Raw genomic sequence first — 20,689 nt, 5'->3', positions numbered from 1 at the left:
TGTTGATTGAAATTGAACCTTCCTCGGCATTGGAAATGTAGCTATTTCAAAACTTTAATGCTGTGATGAGATATGAAGCAAGGAACTAGAATCTGTCTTTGCTTGAAATAAACAACCATTAATTCTTTTGTTACATTGCTTACAAACGTTACGCTGCAGTACATTTTGCACTTGCCTTTGACTAGATTGGGGTAGATTATCTCTGATGTTTTAGCCTACTATCATTACTATTAATGATGAGCCAATAATTAACAATGAAAAATGTATGATTATTTTTTCTTTTGTTGTGTTTGCAAATTGTCTTTAAATAGATCACAACATTTTTATTCAAATTATTCTCAAATGTCTTCATTAAATAGTTCTTAGTCTGCAACTTGTTCATAAGTAGCTGTTGCAACCATTTGTAATTTACACAGTCTTAATCACTTACATAAGTCATGTGGTATTTTTTCTGTTATCTGATTGGGGCACTGATTCCACAACATACTTAAGCATGTGCTTAGCTTTCCGCATGTGTGTAGTCCCATTGACTTCAAAGGGAGTATGGAGAAGCTTAAAGTTAGGTATGTGTCTAAATGCCTTGCTAAACTGGAGGCTAGGTGTTTCATGTAACTAAACAATATAAATGTAAATTATAAAACTGAATATATAGTTTGAATTTTGCTTTTGGCTAATATTGAAGATTGGTATTTTCAATAATAAAGCTCCTGCACTCAAAAGTTTGCAGAAAGCAAACATTAATTAGTTGTGAATGTAATTGGATTGAAATGCAAGTCAGAATTTGAACTAATATTAACATCCCATTTTCCCTACCATTCATTCCGCTAATTACTATGTCATCCTTAGCACTTCTCGTTTGTCATTAACTTAATTTGCATTCTCTTGCTATACAGCCCTGTACAAAATAATAAATTAAGAAAGCACGTCCCCATGTTATAAGAATGATTTGTCTTAAGAGTCTGAGAAAATTAAGGCTTGAATCACATTCCTTTAAGAGAAATCACTTCTTAAAAGCAAACAAGAACAGCTTTTCCCATTTTTTGTCCAACCCAGACCCATTAGTTGGGCAGGCAAATTTTCCATGCTTTAATTAAAAAATGGAGTACCCTAAATTTGGAGTTTTCTGGTGCTCACTCGGCTGCTTGATCCACAGCTCATTAAAGTCAGCTGGGCTGGTGGCCTGTCTCCCTCAGCCCAGGAAGGACTAATACCATGTCCAAAGTCTGCCCAGCCCTTCTTTCAGGGCACTGTTGGCTTCTTTGAACATAAGACTCAGAAGGTAGTACCAAACACAGCTGTTTCCCGAACAGGCTGCAGGGATCTAGAAGCCATTCCTTAGACATGCCCTACTCCCTCTCTTAGGCCCAGCCTCAGGAGTGCACCTCTTCTTCACACAACTCCCTCATACTTGCTGGCATTTAGACTCACTTGATCAGTCACAGGTAAGGCTCGGACCAGCTCCCCTTAAAGGTCTGCCATCCTGTGACAGACGCCCATTGACGTCAAAAGACTTTGGATCAGACCTTAAAAGATCTGCCTTGAAATCATGTGTTTACCTTAAAATACCATTATGGAGATCTGAAGGGAGATAGTGATTAAAAAACAAAACTGTTTTCAACGTTGTTGCCCTTAATTTACATGATCGGATGCTGATTGTTTAGTAAGTAAATATTTCTAGCAGCAGTTACCAAAAAATTGAGTCTGATGTTAAATCAAAGATGACCACAAACTGCTCATTTACACTAAAGACTTATTTACATGCAGAATTATTTCAGCAAATTTATTTAAAAGGTCCTCACCATACACAAAAAAGTGTGTGTGTAGTTATATCCGTATATAATATGTGTGTGTGTAGATATCTATATCTGTTTGTGTATATTGGATTTTTAGTATTTTTGATTAGTATTTCTAACCAAGCATAAAATCTAGATAATAGCACTGATTTTCGTTTTCACTAAGGCCACTGTCAAGGGACACTGTGTCATATAAAGTGGCTCACTTTAAGGCATCTTTATATTGCCAGAAAGATGTAAAGTGGCCTTAGTGTGAATCAGGGACTGATTTTTCCATCTCCCTACACTTTGGCCCTGGTTCTTATTTACACTGTTCTGGCAGTATAAATATAACCTATGCTCACTTTGCAATCCCTTGGCACAGCCAGAGCAGTGTAAAGTGGCTTGAGTGGAAATGAGGATCAGGCCCTTCATGTCGTGGTTGACGCTTGTGCAACGTGGATTTAAAATGCTATGTCTTGAGTCATTGGGGTTTGACCAGAAAAAAAGACTTCTGTGTCATTAAAAATTGTGAGGTTTTGATTTTTGGTTAAATTCTTCATCAGAATGAAAATTTGATCTTGTGATTTTTTGCGGGGGGGCGGGGGGAGTGAAAACACTTACTAGAGAGAGAGAGTCACCCCATTGGTTAGGGCACTTCCCTGGGACATAGAAGACCCAGATTCAAGTCCCTGCTGTATATAGAAAGTGTCAGTCTCTTTGTCCCACTGGAGGTCTTCCACTTTTGGATAAATAATTAAATATTCATTCAACTTCTGGAACTTGTTGCTAAGGGATGTTGTGAAGGCCAAAACTATAACAGGGTTCAAAAAAGAACTAGATAAGTCCATGGAGGATAGGTCCATCAATGGCTATTAGCCAGGATGGACAGGGATGCAACACCATGCTCTGAATGTCCCTAGCCTCTGAGCGCCAGGAGCTGGGACTTGATGTCAGGGGAGGAATCACTGGATAATTGCCCTTTTCTGTTCATTCCCTCTGAAGCACCTGGCATTGGCCACTGTCAGAAGACAGGACACTGGGCTAGTGGGACCATTCGTCTGACCCAGTTTAGCCATTCTTTTGTTCTTATTGCGCCAGAGTGGGTACCCTAACCACTGGGCCATTGGCCATTCTGTGGGATGGACGTCTCTCGTGTTCTCTGGCCAAAATCAGAAATTCCATCCTGGACCAGAGAAGGATTTGGTTTCAACAAATCAGCATTATCCAATTTAAAAAACCCACCATTTTATGGAAAAATTCCTGACCTGTTATATTTTACATCCACTTCAGTCTAGAGTAAATGACTATATAAAGTGAGGGGCAATAGAGAATTGGACCCCATGTCTTTGCAGTATGTAGGCTTCATATAGATTTTTGTGGCGCAGAGAGTCTCATTAATACATGTTCAATCATTCTTTCTAAATATGTTGGTATAGTCATTATTAGTACTATTGCCACTGTGTTAATTAGCATTTTGTATTTTGCTAGTGTTTTTGTTTACATGCTTGAACTTTGCATTTTTTGGGGGGGGGGAAGGATCAAGAGACCAGCTACACCATCATCAAATCGAAAGAGACGAAGATCACAGCGGATGGCTTGAAACCAGCGTCGACATATATCTTCCAAATCCGAGCGCGCACAGCAGCAGGGTATGGTGGCTTCAGTCGAAGATTCGAGTTTGAAACCAGCCCAGTGTGTAAGTCATTTTAATTACTGTCAGCTCATGTCTCCGAAATGGTTACCAGAAAAGAGTTAGTGGATCAATATCTTTGCAAGGGACTCTGTCAGTCTCTCTGTCATCCTCTTTCTCTCTTTGACCTGATCCATTTAGTGAAGAAGTATCAGTCATGTCATTACAGTGGGTTGGACAGGTGAACATATGTTGGTACCTGTTTCCTCATTTCATTTAGTCTGGAGGGAGATGAAAAATCAGGAAGTCTTTAAACTTAGGGAAATTTACGAAGCTTGCTGGTCGGAAAATTTCTATCTTCTGCTGTCTCCCTTGCACTGAAATGTTGCCATTTACTCATTACTGTCTCTTTGGGGTTTTACTGCATTCTTCTTCCCCTAATCAGGAATTCCCTGTGGAACCCTTGAAAGTTAGTGCCAGGGCTGAAGGGAGGCTGGCATACATTTCACCAGGCCCTTGTACAGTTGTACTCCTCTTAATGTGGTCTGTGGGGGATTCTGCGACATCTTTTAAATATCTTCTGAGTGTGTTGCTAGAAAAAGTTTCTAATAGAAAAACCTCCCAATGTCACTTTTGGTGCATCAATAAGAGAAAGAGCTTTGACATCAAAGAGATCACTGGAACATTAGAACCTTTCTGCAGCAAGCACTATAGTTAAGGTTGCAAAAACAGTTTCCAGCCCCATCCCAGTGCTTCTAATTTTCCCAAAATGTCACGTTTGGATCTGAAAGTTAGCGGAGGGGGGGGTTGGTTAGGAGAGGAGAAATCCTTTCACATGGTTTTGAGTTTACTGAAAGTGAAAAGATGCAGTTTACCACTTACAACAACAACAACATAGAATCATAGAATATCAGGGTTGGAAGGGACCTCAGGAGGTCATCTAGTCCAACCCCCTGCTCAAAGCAGGACCAATCCCCAATTTTTGCCCCAGATCCCTAAATGGCCCCCTCAGGGATTGAACTCACAACCCTAAGTTTAGCAGGCCAATGCTCAAACCACTGAGCTATCAAGCAAAACTTTTTTTTTTTTTTGAAAGGGCTATAACAAAAGGTCTGAAATGTGAGCCTTGACCTGGGACAGGGAAAAGTTTTCCTGGAAGACTATAAAAAATATTTCTGAAGATCTAAAGTTTGAGCATTTGAAGATTATGTCCTGACCGTGAATGACAGCTAATTTCCTTGGGCTATTTCCTGCCCTCTTGTACAGCCCTATTGACTTCAGTGGCGTTTTGTTCTGTCTTTGTACAGCACCTAGCCCAATAGGGTCCTGGTCCATGACTGAGGTTCCCAGGTGGTATCGAAATTCTCAAAATAATAATAGTACAGATATAATAGCGGGCAAAATTTGACCTATTAAGGACTCACTCCTATATACACTTTACACACACACTTAACTTTTTGCTTAACTTCAATGGAGCACCACATGTGCTCAAGGGGACGCACTTGCGTGTCTGCAGGATTGAGACCTAAATCTGTTGGTGCGTATTTAGAGATGCCATTGTGTAAATTCATAGCCAGTTAAATAGACTAATTTAAAGCCATGAAATACCCTTTACCCCCATTCCCCACCCACAAACACACAGCTCATAGTTGAAAATATGCCCTGCTGCCTGGCTCGATGTAATGGTGCAGGAAGCATACCCTGTAGCCCCGTTAGCTCCCTCTTCTAGCTGGAGAGTAAGAGGCAAATGCAGCCAGGTGCAAGTTGGGCAAGGACATAGAAAACAAAGTGCTTGGCATGTGACTCCAGCAAAATGGCAAATTCTCTGAGGAAATGCTTGCTTCTGTGGCACAGTGGACAGATGCTAAATTCCACAGGGGCAAAGTCATCGAGCGACTGATTCAGGCTGCCTGCATGCTCAGGTGGATGACAGTGCATCCGTTTGCACCCAGTTCACGTTTTCAAGCAACCATAAGGGCTGAAAACATTGTTTTTAAATAGAAGCTCAGGTTCCAGAGCATAATTCTGTGGCAGGGTGAATTCCGTGGAATTGCGGAGTGTGTGGGCCCTGATTATATTTAAAGGATCGGTTTTAAGCTGTTTGCCATGTAGACAAAGGCCTAAGCACTTTAATTTAGTGCACAGCTAGCCAGGGGTGGGTTTTTTTCCACCCCGACTGAGAAAAGTGTTACTGACAAAAGTGCAGTGTCTACATAGCCTAAATTGCTGTGTAGAAATACTTCTATAGACTATGATGGAGAAATACTTTTTGTCCCTTGCTTACCTATTCTTTGCAGTGGTGTCAGTGATAATTTTCACTGTCATAAAATATGTACTCTGTGTACCTAGTTCAGTTTGTACAAGTGACATTTATTAATCTTGTGTACTATTTATATGCAAGAGAGGTTTCATGATTATAATATTCTGTTCATTTTATGGTGAATAGCAAGTCATGCTGTATGTTTTCCTTATAAATTTACAGTCATCAGCTGTTTAATTACTGCTTCCTTGGTTCATTTAAAAGTCATCATCAGTTCTTTAAAAAAGATACAATGTTGTCATTTCAATGAGAGTTACCTTTCACATCCCAGCTCTGGAGTCAGTGGCAAAGCTAACATAGTGCAAACAGCATAGTGATGCAAACATTAATGCAATAAGACTTTGCTATTTAATGTATTTCTTATTGCATTAACCACTATAATCATCTCCTATAAGTAGAAACCAAACCATATTATGCTGGCAAATAATTCTGTATTATGATAGGCAAGGTCTGGATGCAGTAGAAAAGTTTCTAATTTAGAGGAGTTCAGTAATAATGTTTCAGAATATTAATAAGTAATATAGTGGCACTTATTGCACAATTGGTCCCTTGCCACCATGACCTAATATCACAAGCCAAAATAATAATAGTTTTGAACGACTTATCATGTAAATCTTGGAAATGCACATGGCAGCTCTCAAAACAATCATAATATTATTTTACAGGGCATTACATCATAATGTTTCAAAGTACTTTACAACCATTAATTAATTAATTGATTTGTGCAAACCCTTCTGTTTGAATATTCCCATTTTGCAGCCTAGAGAAACTGAGGCACAAAGATTAAGGGTCTGATACAAAACTCACTCAAGTCAATGGAATGACTCCAATTCAGCATTGCATCCCTATGCAGCAAAGCACGTCAGCATTGACTTACATGGGACTTAAGCGCATGCTTAACAGCTCTGCAGGAGACGGATGGGTTTTAGGCATGTGCTTAAATGTTTTTCTCAACTGCAGCCCCATTGACCTAAGTGGGCTTTGGAAAAAGCCCTGTGACCCGGGTCCTCAAAGACATTTAGGTCCCTAACTCCCATTGAAATCAGTGGGAGTTAGACACCTACATTCTTTGGAGGACTTGGGCCTAAATGGCTTCCACGTGGTCACACAGGAAGTGTGTGGTACAGCCAGGAATACAATGCAGATTGACAACTCCCAGGCCTGTGTTTTAATCTTGGTCATGCCGTGCAGGACGCAGAGCTCTAGCCGATGCTATATACTTTCTACCGACATGTAAAAGGGAAGCCGTGCTCTTGCTCTGACTGGGGCACATGGGGGGAAGTGCATTGGCAGGCCCTATATTCCACACAATCTTAGCCGCTCTCACACTGAGTTTCTAGTGTCCATCCATCCATAGCACGCAGGAGCACTGGGAGAGACGAGCTGCTACCAACCTGCAGTGTGCATCACATGCTAAAGAGGCTTGATTTGTGTGGGAAAGGAGTACGGCTGGCTGGTTAGAGCACGCCAACAGAAGCTGCCAGCTGTAGTACCGAGCAGTGTGTTCCAGCTGAACGGAGCAGCAACGAATGTCCCACCTGGGGAACGTTAGCCAGCAGTGTGGAATCCTGCCATCTGCCAACAGGGCTCCTTGGAACACACAACATCTGGCAGCTTCTCTGCTTCCCCTCCCGCTGCAACCCTTCGTTTTTACGGACATGATTCTGCCATCGCCATGTAGAGTGCTTCCTGTCAACCTGTCACTCTAGTGACTCTGCTATGCGCCAGTCAAGGGTCTGCGGGATTGGGCCCCACACTGGTCAGTGCAATAAACTCAGCGTGGTTATTTGCAGCTTCTAAGCCAAACGTTGTCAACTTGCAGATATTAGAGACAGTGCAAGAGAGCAGTGGGGCAAGTCCTGGTCTGGATTAATTTTAAACGAGGGTTCTACGCTCAAATCTACTGGTGCTAACTGTCTTGTCTCTCCAGCAGCCTGACTCACTACTACCCAGCTGCTCTCCTTCTCCCTCAGACACCTAGCTCTCCCACCCTCCACTGCGGTTTACCTCTGCCTCTCCCCCACCACGCTGGTCCCCTTCTCTCTGCTACTCATCCCCTTCCTGGCATTTTAGCTCTCCCCTGCTGCCTGGGAGCCCACAACACCTCCCAGCAAGCCTGACCTTATTTCTCCATCCCCTGAACATTATAAAGGCACCAGGGAAAGGAGCTGGCATTCTCTAGATGGTGGTGTAGGTTTTGAGTAGTTAGACAATAAAGATTTAATGTTGTGGCCCAATCATTATGAAATCATTGACTGTACTTTAGCTGGGCCCCACTGTATGTAATGAATTGCCAATCAGAGAGTTACCATATAAAGTGCTACTTGGAAACCCATTGTAAAATCAATGTTTAATACATTATGGGTTTTTTAACATTTAATATTGGGCCATATTCAATTATTTTATAGCTTCCATAAAATTAAGGACTCACTTCTCCTTCCATCTATTAGCTTGACTGTGCAATCAATTTCTGCTGATCCTTTGGGGGGAAAGTGCTAATGTATGGGAAAACCTTCCCCCAGGTCATACCCTGCCTGTGGTTGTAATGAAGCCCATCACCCAAAATAACTGTGGGTCTGACCATACCTCCCCTGAACAGCCATGTCCTGAGGAGACCTCTACATGCCAATATCCTGCGGCCTTGAAATTAAGGGGCATAGTTACCTCTGCTTCAGCGCTTCCCTTCTCCAAGGCACAGCGGGAAGAACTTCTAAGACCCAGTTTGCAGTATTGCCAACCCCACGAGTTCCCAAAAATTATGTGATTGTCTTAAAATTAGACTTGGAAGGTTTAGATTTTTATTGGTAAACATTGATCTCATCAACACAAACGGACACAGCATGTTTCCATCTATGACAAATGAAATCGGAGTCAGGAAAATGCTGCCAGAGAACTTATTAGAATTTGATGTAAGGATGTTTACTTTGTATATTTTGACATATGCTATTGAGAATTTGTGTTTAACGGTTATCAAGCTTTAACTTTTTGAATCTTGGTGTCTACTCTCATGAAATAATGATTGTTTCACACCCCTACCCTCACTGCTTGACCACCCCCATGATTTCCCACAACTGGATAAAAATGTAAAAAAAATTCTCGAACATTTATATTATCCATCAACAGTATGTATAGAAAGCAAATTCTGCCAAGCCCAGTTTTTAAAAATAGCAAATTTTTAAAAATAGCAAATTTGGGCTTATTTTTCTTTGCTTTCTGGTATTGCAGCCCTTGTAGTTCACATTTTCAAGCTTTCCTCTGCAACCGTGAGGGCTAGGAAAGCCAACTTTTCAGCAGTTACCACAGAGATTCTACAGATATCTTCTCTCGCAAGGAGATAGAAGCACTGTGCTAATCTCAAAGAACAGTGCATGTTAAATGCTGTCCATTTTTGATTTTTTTTTAATAGTGACCATTGTCTGTAACATTTATACTAAACTCTGTCTGGGACAGCCTACTGTGGTGCCGTGATTCTGATTATCTATTGCAACCATGACATTTTAGCGAAAATGTAAATATGGTTCAGATAACATTTATCTCTAGTTAAGAAGATGATTAATGTTTTCTAGGCAAGCAGTTCACTAGGAAGTTCATATGATTTAAGGCCAAAATGAGACAGCTTGAATTAATTTTCAGATGCTTACATTTAACCTCAAGTATGAGACTAGCTACTGGTTGAACACTGACACTGTGTTTCTAAAGAGTAGACCTTTTTTTTGGTTATCAATTATAGAAGTGCTGACAGGCCGCAGCCAAGACCAGGGTCTGATGGTGCTAGATTCTATACAAACACATAGGGAGACAGTTCCCGCACCAAAGAGTCGACAATTTAAACAGACAAGGCAGAGATTAAGTGCTATTATAATCTCCATTTTACGGACAGGCACAGACATATTAAGTCTGTTATTAAAGGTCTAACAGGAAGCCGCTGGTAGAGCCAGGTATTGAATGGAGGTCTCCTGAGTCCTGTGTCTTAATCACGCAACAATTCTTCCTCTCAAGCAATCCACAGAGGGGGATTTTTGAAAGGACACAATCTGGAAGCAATTCTGCTTTCCTTACAGTAAACAGACACCAACCAAAATATTAGTCTTTAGCACGACTTTATTCCAAAGAGCACCAGCTGGTCTTACACTGGAGGTGTTACAAAGAGTTAAGTCGTGAGCCTCAGAAGACTCCTGAGGCTGAGGTAATTTTACTCAGTCTTGTCATGGGCATTATATCTGCCTTTTATTTAAGAGATCTTTGTTATGCCGCATCTTCCAGCTAATAGGAATTCAATCCGTGAACTTTGTGTTTAAATATTTTTTTAAAAATAAGAACTTTCTTTGGTGTCCGTCTCCTCCCTGACTGACTTCTATTGCTGCATAACCAGGAAAATAGATTCCAGTTTACCATTTGGAAAGGTAAATTCTGTGACATTTTGATTAGGATGGTAAATTAAAGTTTCCAAAAACTGAACCCTTCCCCGCCCCCTCCATTTTTCTTTCAAAAAAGAACAGATGAGGAAAAACAAACCAACCAACCTGTGAAAGAATTAATGAATTGGTGAAACTGCAATATCTCTGGCAGCCTTGAAATAAAGACTCTTGTGAGTGCTGGCTATAATTTTAACCTTAATCTCCATTTTCTGTTTCTCATCTCAGCAGTAGCTGCATCCAGTGATCAGAGCCAGATTCCTATAATTGCTGTGTCAGTAACAGTGGGAGTTATCCTGTTGGCGGTTGTTATTGGTTTCCTTCTCAGTGGAAGGTAAGAGAAACAGCGTGCATTTATACTTTTTCAACATATATACAGAACTTTGTCCTGACTGATTGAGAAGCACATTTTGGTGGAGGCCAGAAAATGACCGAATGCTGTCATGTAACAGAGTGCAGTACGTGGACATCTTGATTTTATGAATCTAATGAAATCAGAAACCCACATTTTCTGTTCATATATGTAGTTCACTTCCCAGTGATTTTCATCTCTACAAAGATCAATGGTCCCCAGACTTTGGGACACAGAGAAACCTTGGGGGAAGAAGGGGGTAGGGGCAGGGAAGGAGCACCACCCAGACCCACTCTGCCCCCAGTCACAGCTCCACTCCACCCGCTGGTCCATCCCCCGCCCAGCTCCAGGCCCACTGCAATTCTGCTCCGCCCCCAGCTCCGCCCCACCCTCATTCCCTCTAGCCCCAGCTCCCCCCACATCCCCACTTCAGCCCCTAGCTCTCCCTTCAGCCCAAACTCCTTTGCTGAGTAAGCCTTGGTTGTGAAGTAATGGAGAGGGGGGCATGGACAGATTCCATGACTGGTAAAGCGGGAGCACGACAGGAAAAGTTTGGGCACCACCGATACGGATGGACCCTGTTTCATTATTAGGTTTCCTTCGCACAAGACTGTTTTCTCATTTGTTTAAAAATAAGCAGAATTTGTGTGGTACAGAAGGTCCCCTGATGCACTCTGGAATCCAGTATCTTTATACAGAGTCACTCTCATTAGACTTGCTAACAAAGGGTCAAACCCAGATGTTCTTACTCAGCTTACACTCATATTTTGCAAATTGGCCTTTCTCAGGAAAACTCCCTGGGTGGTGGTATAAAACATGAGTAGAGACAAGAAGTGAAATCCTGGCTCAGCGGCAAAGTTGCCACTGACTTCAGTAGGGTCTGGATTTCACCCAAGGTGTTCAGGATTTGAGCCATAAAAAATTAAATATACGCTGAATATGAGTAAATTCAGTAGTTAGCTACCCTCTGATGGAGGGCCATCCTTAGGGCCTGAGTCACCGAGGTTTTTCAGCATGCGCCTAATTTGAACCAAGGGAGTAGTCCATTGACTTCAATTGACTTCAGCAGGACTATTCATGTGATTAAATGTAGGCAGATGCTGGAGTACCTGGCTGGATTGGAGCCATACAGTTCTTGACAACTCCAGCTGAAGTCAACAGAAGTTTTCGATGCAAAATGAACAGCAGGATTGGAAAAATCTATGATTTCTGTCTATATCCATTTTTATTGTGGCACTAATTTTTCATAGATGCCAATATACAGGATATGAAACATTTGTTCATATACTACATATTCCCAATAGAGAATGAAATATCTTTTTAATGAACTCCTATCAAAGCACAATGCAATTTATTTTTTATGGCAACTGTTAAACCAGTCCAGCGTCCTTCATACAAACTAACAGAAAACACTGTGCCAACATCTGTACATTTCACTGTCTCCCCCTATTCCCCCCCACCACCCAAAGGGAAGTAGATTTTTTTCCCCTTGATCTCTACAATTGCAGCAATGTTGTGTGCCTGGTATACTGTATATACCGCACCACAGTATAATGGTGACCGATTGTAGGAAGAATAGCTGTGAGATGGCGACAGAGTAACTGAAAAATTACTGGCTGGATCAGGATATTATTACACAAAGGAGACAGGCTTCTTTTAACTCAAAGCAGTCTGTGCCAAGGCCAGCCAGCCTGAGCAGTATGATTGCAGGCCGAGGGCAGCTCTAAAGTCATGCTGGTTTGTTCCCTATCCACAGAGGTAAGCGTGGCATGCATGGGCATCTCTCCTAAAGGGCAGACTCATGGACACCCTCAAAGCTTCCATTTAATTTAGTTCAGGGGACTTGCTCAGCTAACTGCTGCCAATGGATTCTGGGATAGCTGCAAGGAAATTTGGTTTGCTAGGTAGTAGATGCAAATTCAGCACCCAGATCATAGAATCATAGAATCATAGAATATCAGGGTTGGAAGGGACCCCAGAAGGTCATCTAGTCCAACCCCCTGCTCAAAGCAGGACCAAGTCCCAGTTAAATCATCCCAGCCAGGGCTTTGTCAAGCCTGACCTTAAAAACCTGTAAGGAAGGAGATTCTACCACCTCCCTAGGTAACGCATTCCAGTGTTTCACCACCCTCTTAGTGAAAAAGTTTTTCCTAATATCCAATCTAAACCTCCCCCATTGCAACTTGAGACCATTACTCCTCGTTCTGTCATCTGCTACCATTGAGAACAGTCTAGAGCCATCCTCTTTGGAACCCCCTTTCAGGTAGTTGAAAGCAGCTATCAAATCCCCCCTCATTCTTCTCTTCTGCAGACTAAACAATCCCAGCTCCCTCAGCCTCTCCTCATAAGTCATGTGCTCTAGACCCCTAATCATTTTTGTTGCCCTTCGCTGGACTCTTTCCAATTTATCCACATCCTTCTTGTAGTGTGGGGCCCAAAACTGGACACAGTACTCCAGATGAGGCCTCACCAGTGTCGAATAGAGGGGAACGATCACGTCCCTCGATCTGCTCGCTATGCCCCTACTTATACATCCCAAAATGCCATTGGCCTTCTTGGCAACAAGGGCACACTGCTGACTCATATCCAGCTTCTCGTCCACTGTCACCCCTAGGTCCTTTTCCGCAGAACTGCTGCCTAGCCATTCGGTCCCTAGTCTGTAGCGGTGCATTGGGTTCTTCCGTCCTAAGTGCAGGACCCTGCACTTATCCTTATTGAACCTCATCAGATTTCTTTTGGCCCAATCCTCCAATTTGTCTAGGTCCTTCTGTATCCTATCCCTCCCCTCCAGCGTATCTACCACTCCTCCCAGTTTAGTATCATCCGCAAATTTGCTGAGAGTGCAATCCACACCATCCTCCAGATCATTTATGAAGATATTGAACAAAACCGGCCCCAGGACCGACCCCTGGGGCACTCCACTTGACACCGGCTGCCAACTAGACATGGAGCCATTGATCACTACCCGTTGAGCCCGACAATCTAGCCAGCTTTCTACCCACCTTATAGTGCATTCATCCAGCCCATACTTCCTTAACTTGCTGACAAGAATGCTGTGGGAGACCGTGTCAAAAGCTTTGCTAAAGTCAAGAAACAATACGTCCACTGCTTTCCCTTCATCCACAGAACCAGTAATCTCATCATAAAAGGCGATTAGATTAGTCAGGCATGACCTTCCCTTGGTGAATCCATGCTGACTGTTCCTGATCACTTTCCTCTCCTCTAAGTGCTTCAGGATTGATTCTTTGAGGACCTGCTCCATGATTTTTCCAGGGACTGAGGTGAGGCTGACTGGCCTGTAGTTCCCAGGATCCTCCTTCTTCCCTTTTTTAAAGATGGGCACTACATTAGCCTTTTTCCAGTCATCCGGGACTTCCCCCGTTCGCCACGAGTTTTCAAAGATAATGGCCAAGGGCTCTGCAATCACAGCCGCCAATTCCTTCAGCACTCTCGGATGCAATTCGTCCGGCCCCATGGACTTGTGCACGTCCAGCTTTTCTAAATAGTCCCTAACCCCCTCTATCTCTACAGATCAAGGGAGACCATTCAGTTCCTCAGCTGTGACTGGTGCAGAAGCCTTAAGCAGCTTTGTAACTGTCACGAATTCCCATCCATCATTAGCAAAATAGCTTCGGAATTGCAGGGCTTTTTTAGAAGTTTCTTTTCCTTGCAAATTGTAAGCCTGACTGGTATTTTGAGTGTCTCTTGACAACAGAAAAATAAAACAAAAACACAGAAACCCTAAAGCTGGCGGCCAGTTTTGAAATTAAACAAAGTAAATTAAAAAAAAAGACACCGCTGAAGCAGAAATGCCACAAAATATTTCAGTCGTGCTGTTCTGTCTCGGAGATGATTTCAAGACAATTCCTGGAGTGACTATCATGCTGTGACATTACCAGGATGATAAATGTATGCCAAGTCATGGTGTAATCCCTTTTAGAATCGGTTAACCAGTTTCTGGATCTGAAAGATGCTCCGTCTGTTGAGCATTTACACATTCCAGTGCCTGGCACCAAAGGTCATACATTTCCTTTTCAAATGCTTTCCCGTTCATTATTTCTAGCAAGACAGACAGTTTGAACGCTAGGATCTGATTCAGCTGGACTAAGCCACGACACAAGGCTGAGGTTAGTCTCTTGCTGCTTCAGGCGAACATGGGAAAGATCAACCCACAGCAGCACCAACATTGGAAAAACCCTTTAGGTCGGGGGCTAAAAGCAGCAGAGCAGCCGGAGGGTAGGACAGCTGATGCAGCTGAGCTCCTTGCCTCAGGCTCTGCTATTTCCAATTCATAGTGTTGTCTGGGCTCCCTATCTGTGGCTGTGCAGCCCATGAGAATCACAGTAGACTGGGCTCCCCACGCAGCTGCCAGATGGAGAGTGTTTGTGTCTGGCTTTCAATCAGCCAGGTTAAATCATGAGTGTAAAAGAGCATGTTGGGATATTTGGGGAGGGGAGGGCTGGGGGGAAGGGGGGACAACACCTCCCTCAATTGCTAGGCTGGGAAGGGAGATCTGACTTGAGCATTTCGGGAGAGGGGTCTCAACAAATATCTACTCCCTCAACTGGTACTAGGTGAGGAAGGACAGAGGGTCCATAGGAAATCGCTTCCACAGCTGGAGCAGCCTCTGGAAATTTTGAAGGGCTGTAGAGTCTCTTTTCTTCTGAGTCCCTTAGGGTAGATATGTCCACACCTCCTTTCATTGGCCTTCCAGTGTCTCTGCAGTTCCTCTTGTCTTTCCAGTGAATGTAAATAACAGCTTGGCTCTTCCCATTGGCAGCCAGCCCTGAACCAAAGGTCAGCTGAACCGTTAGTCACTGTGGCATTTCCGCAGGCCAGCATCCATCTGTAGAAACACAGTTTGTTCCTGAAGCGGGAGGTTCCTGGGAATTTGAAACGGTGTGTGCTTTACCCGAAACAATTAAGCTGCATTGCAGACCTGCTCCACTTGCTCAAGGAAACTCTTTGCAACTAATCTGCCCTCTGAACAAGGTCATAGAGTTGCTGAGCAAAATGTCTGATAATTATTTTAATGAACTGCTCTTTTATTTTGATAAAGTGACGTAGCATAATTTATTAGCAATTGCATAACAATCCGACCTGAAAATTAGAAGGGAAGCTCATTAAATTAAACCTTTGTTGTTAATGAGTTAGAAAGAGGGCTGTCTTAGAAAAACCACTGTGAAGCCAGGCATAAGCACTGATTTACACAATATCTAGTTGCTATCCTTATGGGTTTCTTATGGTTACCTGCTCTCCTCAAAAACCTGAGCCATTTTACAATTACCAGTCGTGCTAAATTTTGCTGTCCAAGCAGTGTTTAAATGGCTACTGCATGCATTCTCATTACTGACTGAAATATATGAATTACAAAATAAAAACAACCTCCTCCCTCCCCCCAAACAACCCCCTCTCTCCCCCCAAACAATCAACAATCCCTTTTGGAATTTCCATGTCTCAGGATCCTTTCAAGATTCATGCAGAGCTGCTCACCATGTGTCATTGCCAACCAGGGTGAAGAAGTTACTGAAAACATTGTCTCCCCCCGCCATGGTCTCCTGCAGTACTGTGGTACCAGCCCTTGCCGTCAAGTAATCCCAGGTAGCGTGGCACACTACCCGGGATTATTGACAACAAGGGCTGGTACCACAGCACAAGTGCACCATGGCTGAGGCCAGCTCTTCAAATGCTAAGGCTCCAAGGGTCCTAATACCTGGTGGGTTCCAATACATGTCAGCTGACTTCAAGACTAGGGTCTCCCAGGGCCCCAGACACCCTGGCTGGTCCTATTCCCAGCCCAACTCATTACAACGGGACCTTCCCTTGCTGGCCCCCATCACCCGCCTGAGCAGGAGACAAAGATCGGCAGCAGATTGTCCCTGAGCAGACCCACCGTGCTGCCCTGTGCTACCCCTTTGCTACTCCACTAGTTCATTATGTCTGTTTCCCCACTGGTGCCAAGTGGCAGCAGGAGGGGCAGAAGCCTATCCTTCCACAGCTCTGGGGCCCTCTGCCCTTTTCTGCCCCCCTCACCCTCTCTGATCCCGCCCCCTTCCTTTGGTCATTCAGCCACAGCTGCTACCACCACCTCCTCTCAGTTGCTCCAGGTTGGGCTCAGATCCACCCAGAGAAGCAATGAAAGTAGGATGAGACAGCTTGATGTTTTGCTATCCCTTTGCCCCAGAGACCCCGCTAGCCCAGAGGAAGATCTATAAGAGAATCACAGGAGCCTTGCTGGGTGCATGACATGCCAGCCGTGCTGCAGGAATGCGTTATGACGTAGCCAAATGCAAAAGCATCACGAGAGACAAATGGTACTTTGGTAATTCTGTGGTTCTTTACAGAGCCAAAGACACATAGCATAGACTCAAAGTAATACAATTTTGAGCCTGTTATATATCTCTGGCCCTTAAGGAATTACAGAGCTGCCAAAATAGGCCTCTCACTTGACTAGCATGTGTATGTGTGTGTAGATATAAATAAGTGTATGTAATAATTTATAGCACATGATACTACAAGGCTTGATTCTTATTTACATTAAGGCTCCTTTGTAACACTTTATGAATCTTAAGGTGGGTGTAAAGAGGCATTTGCAAAAATGTTTATAGCGTTATAGCATGAACAAAGGGATGGGATTTTATTGAGTTCAGTGGAAGCAGAGTTAGAACAACACTGAGCGTGTTTGAAAATCCCACTCAAAATAGCTAAAGTGTGGGCTGTAGATGTATCATGTGTGCACCACTGATTATTGACCTTTTCATCTAAAGAGAGCTGCCAAAGAAGCCAAGAGAGTCTGTTATGGACCTTTGGAAAGATACATTTGAAACAATCAAAACTGCCCCTTGCCCTCAGTTGTCCATATATAGAAATTCTCCTTTGGCAAGGAATCAGCCTTCAAAAGGCAAAGCAAAGGCAATTTTGCCACTTGGGTATTGGCAATTGTTGGCTTCTGCAGCTTATCCAACCTTGACCTCAGTTGATTTAGCCTTTTAAATATTAGCCCTCGCAGCTGCAGAGGGCTAGTTTCTGGTCACAAATATACACCTCTTTAAACGACGACTTTTGCAGTGTGGAGAGGTTTGGGGTGAGTAAGTTGTGTACAGGAGGTGCTGAGCCAAGATTTGCAACCTTCTATGATGTGGAAGATCACAACAGATGAGTTTTTCCACTAAGAAAACTACTTTTACAGTATGTGCCGGAGTTTTAAAATAGTTCACTTTACTTGATATTTCTGTAGGAAACATGGGAGACAGTTTGTAGATAATGCTTTTCAGAAGTAGTGACAGATTTTCATGGAATGAGTCATGACTTGTGGTGGCATTTTAAAGGACATATTTATCTGTATATTTCCGCCCGCTTTCCTGTAGGACATCACCTCCAAAGATTTATAGCCGTTTCCTAGTACAGTGCGTTACACCTCACCCCCAAGCTACACTTGATAACAAGAAGGATTTTGTGGGAATAGGCCCCCACTTTTGTCAAGAGTCTCAGCCAATAACAGGGAAATCCTGCTTTCATTTAAGTCAATGGAAGCTGATCCAAGAGCTACAGCATCCTGCCCTACACCTTTAAAAAGCAAGGTCATCACCCCAATGGCCACTCAGCTCTTTGGCAATGCCTTCTCACTCAGAGTGAATTTGGCTACTATCAGTAGAATGAACTTTGATCAGCCGCCCTACTAAAGAAGAGTTCTGGTCACTCTCCCAACTCTTCTGGATGAGATAACGCCTCTCCAAATTCGAGATACCTGGTCTTGCCAGCCTGCAGGTCACGATCATTGTCTCGACTGTACCTTCCAAGAATGGTCTCTCCCTAGAACTAACCTTTCTGGCACCTTGTTGATCAACTTACCCGGTTCTGCCACCCCAACAACCAAAACAAAAACAACCACCCTGCCTTAGAAATACCTCAAGGCTGTGCACAGATGTGCAACGCCCCAAAAGACAGGCAGAAGCTACCTGCTTTCAGGGATTAACTGCCACCTTCTGCCTATTTGCCCTTTTACAGGCCATTGCTCCCAGCTAGGGAAATGGGATATTTAGAGGGTCAGCCAATCCAAGTACTCTTCACTCTGCTCATGTTGCCTGGCTTGGACAGTGAGCTGAGTGCTCCCCACTTGGGCCAGGGCCATTATTAAGCAATAAGACCCAGAGGCCGACCCCTAGAGAGAGTAGTGATTTTAAGGACGTCATTTTGGCAGCAGACAGGGAACTGAACAGGTCTGAGGACCGTGAAGAATGGCTAACAGTTGGCACACATTTAGCAAGTCCAAACCTTGTCGCATATTCATTCAAAGTTCCTAATAAGAGGTTGGGAGGGAAGGATATGGCAAACCATGGTTAGGAGTTGTCACCCATCATGAGGTACATCATGCAGAACTCTTCACTGAAATCAACACGGAAGTTCTGCTTAACAGTTGATGTCACCATATAGTCCTGTGTTAGCTGAGGGGATGCAGTGAATACTGTGATATTCATGCAATAAAGATTTAGGGTAGGAGTGTAAAAAATGTTTTGCGTTAGTCTAACTCTGCTCCCACCGAAGTTAGTGGAGATTCCATTCACCTCGGAGGGAGCAGTGTTAGGCCATTGGTTCACACTGTTGAACATCCCACCCTTAATACTTTGTAGAGTTCACAACGTCTCTTCTTGGCTATAGAATGGATAAAGCATAGGGGACGGAAGAGAACATGGCCATTTATCTCTCAGCGCTTCAAATACTCCAAATATGTTGTTGGGTGCTCTTTGAGAAGATGGAAGATAAACTCCACTGGATATACACCAGGGGTATAGAATTTGGCCTATTGTCTAGGGGAAAAAATATTTGGGGCTTATTTGGATCTCATAGACTTTAAGGCCTTAGGAGACCATTGTGATCATATATTCTGACCTCCTGCACATTGGAAGCCATAGTACGTCACCCACCCACTCCTGTAATAGACCCATAACCTAGGCATAAGATGACATTTTGTTTTCTGTAAGCACATGTTTCCAAGTGGTCTTTTCAAATACAATGCCTTTCCTATAAAGTTGTTCTCTCTCTCTCTCTCTCTGACTGCATACACGTCATCTGCTCAATCTTTTGTTCTTATCAGTTACTGTAAAAAAACCTTGGTGACATGTCTGAACATGTAAACTGGGTAAGCCCTAGCAGGTAGTGCTAAAAGGATCATATATTCCCATAGTAGGAAAGTTAGAAGGATAGCAATACAACTGAGTATTGAAACAAGACAAGCTGGACATATTTTCCCAACAGCTTGCAATATGTAATGTTGTTCCTTTCATGTTTGAGAGAAGTGTATCATCTCAGTGGGAGATAGGTTAGCATGTTGGCCTTCTGCTATACAGATATATGAAATAATCACCCCTCATCTTAGGGCTGGCTACAATATTAGAAAAAAGTCTTCCATTAACATTAGATTCTTGTCTTCTCCAGTTGTAGGCTTCGGAAGAATAGCTTGTTAAAACTAAGAACAGTGCTTTTGATTCTCATGATCAATTCCTTAACTTATAACTCTGAGGGACCTGAACTGTGTACAGCAGACACTCATAGTTGCATCTGTGCTCACCACAAATATTCAAGGTGCAAAACAAACAGGCTTTGTGTTATCTGTCACTTTGCAGGACTCTAGCTGCATTGATTAATAGCTATAACACTCTGGTTGGTAGACGCAATACATGTGCTCATTAATGAAGTAGGCGGACTCACTGGTGCACCTGACACAGAAGTATTCCTTGAGCAATTTTCTTCATTTGGTGCCTAGACAATGCAATTGTTTGTAATATATTGATATGCTGTATGTTGGTAGCACAGCATTTGCTTTTCTGAAACTTGAGGTTCATAACTTTCGCCATCTAATGCACGTAAGAGCTGCTGCTCAACTTAGCCAAGATGGAAGGGATGCTTATTGCCTGGGGGAAGCATCTAGCAACATTAATGGTGGTCTCTGTGTGTGTATGTCCTGCTCCCACCAAAAAGATTCACAGGGCTCTCCCTAGCACATCCATTGTTGCTCCTGGGTTTCCAGACAGCATCAGTGGCAAATACTGCCTTTTACCCTCTGCCTCTAGAGAGGAGGTAATGGCCATTCCTCCAAAGTGGGAGCTTTGGATCATCCACACCTGTGTTACCATCAAGTGGGCCTTACCTCAGCTTCCCCACTTAAGAAAACGTCGCTCTGCACTTGTTTTCCTCAAT

At 43.2% G+C, this 20,689-nt stretch overlaps 1 protein-coding gene across 14 annotated transcripts in view; it reads left to right on the top strand.

The window, feature by feature from the left end:
- The window catches only part of EPHA5 (EPH receptor A5), a 378,282-nt gene that overhangs the window by 235,610 nt on the left and 121,983 nt on the right, over positions 1-20,689 (top strand). For 9 of the 14 annotated variants that reach the window (XM_043545438.1, XM_037896588.2, XM_037896586.2 and 6 more), the window contains 2 exons: positions 3,312-3,471; positions 10,369-10,474. In XM_043545438.1, coding sequence (XP_043401373.1) covers positions 3,312-3,471; positions 10,369-10,474 — 266 coding nt within the window. The remainder of the gene's footprint in view (positions 1-3,311; positions 3,472-10,368; positions 10,475-20,689) is intronic. The other 5 variants (XM_037896589.2, XM_037896580.2, XM_037896584.2 and 2 more) reach the window with 1 other exon arrangement.

Source organism: Chelonia mydas, chromosome 4, assembly GCF_015237465.2.
Source record: "Chelonia mydas isolate rCheMyd1 chromosome 4, rCheMyd1.pri.v2, whole genome shotgun sequence".
NCBI classification, from domain to species: domain Eukaryota; kingdom Metazoa; phylum Chordata; order Testudines; family Cheloniidae; genus Chelonia; species Chelonia mydas.
This window is presented reverse-complemented; position numbering and strand designations above follow the sequence as displayed.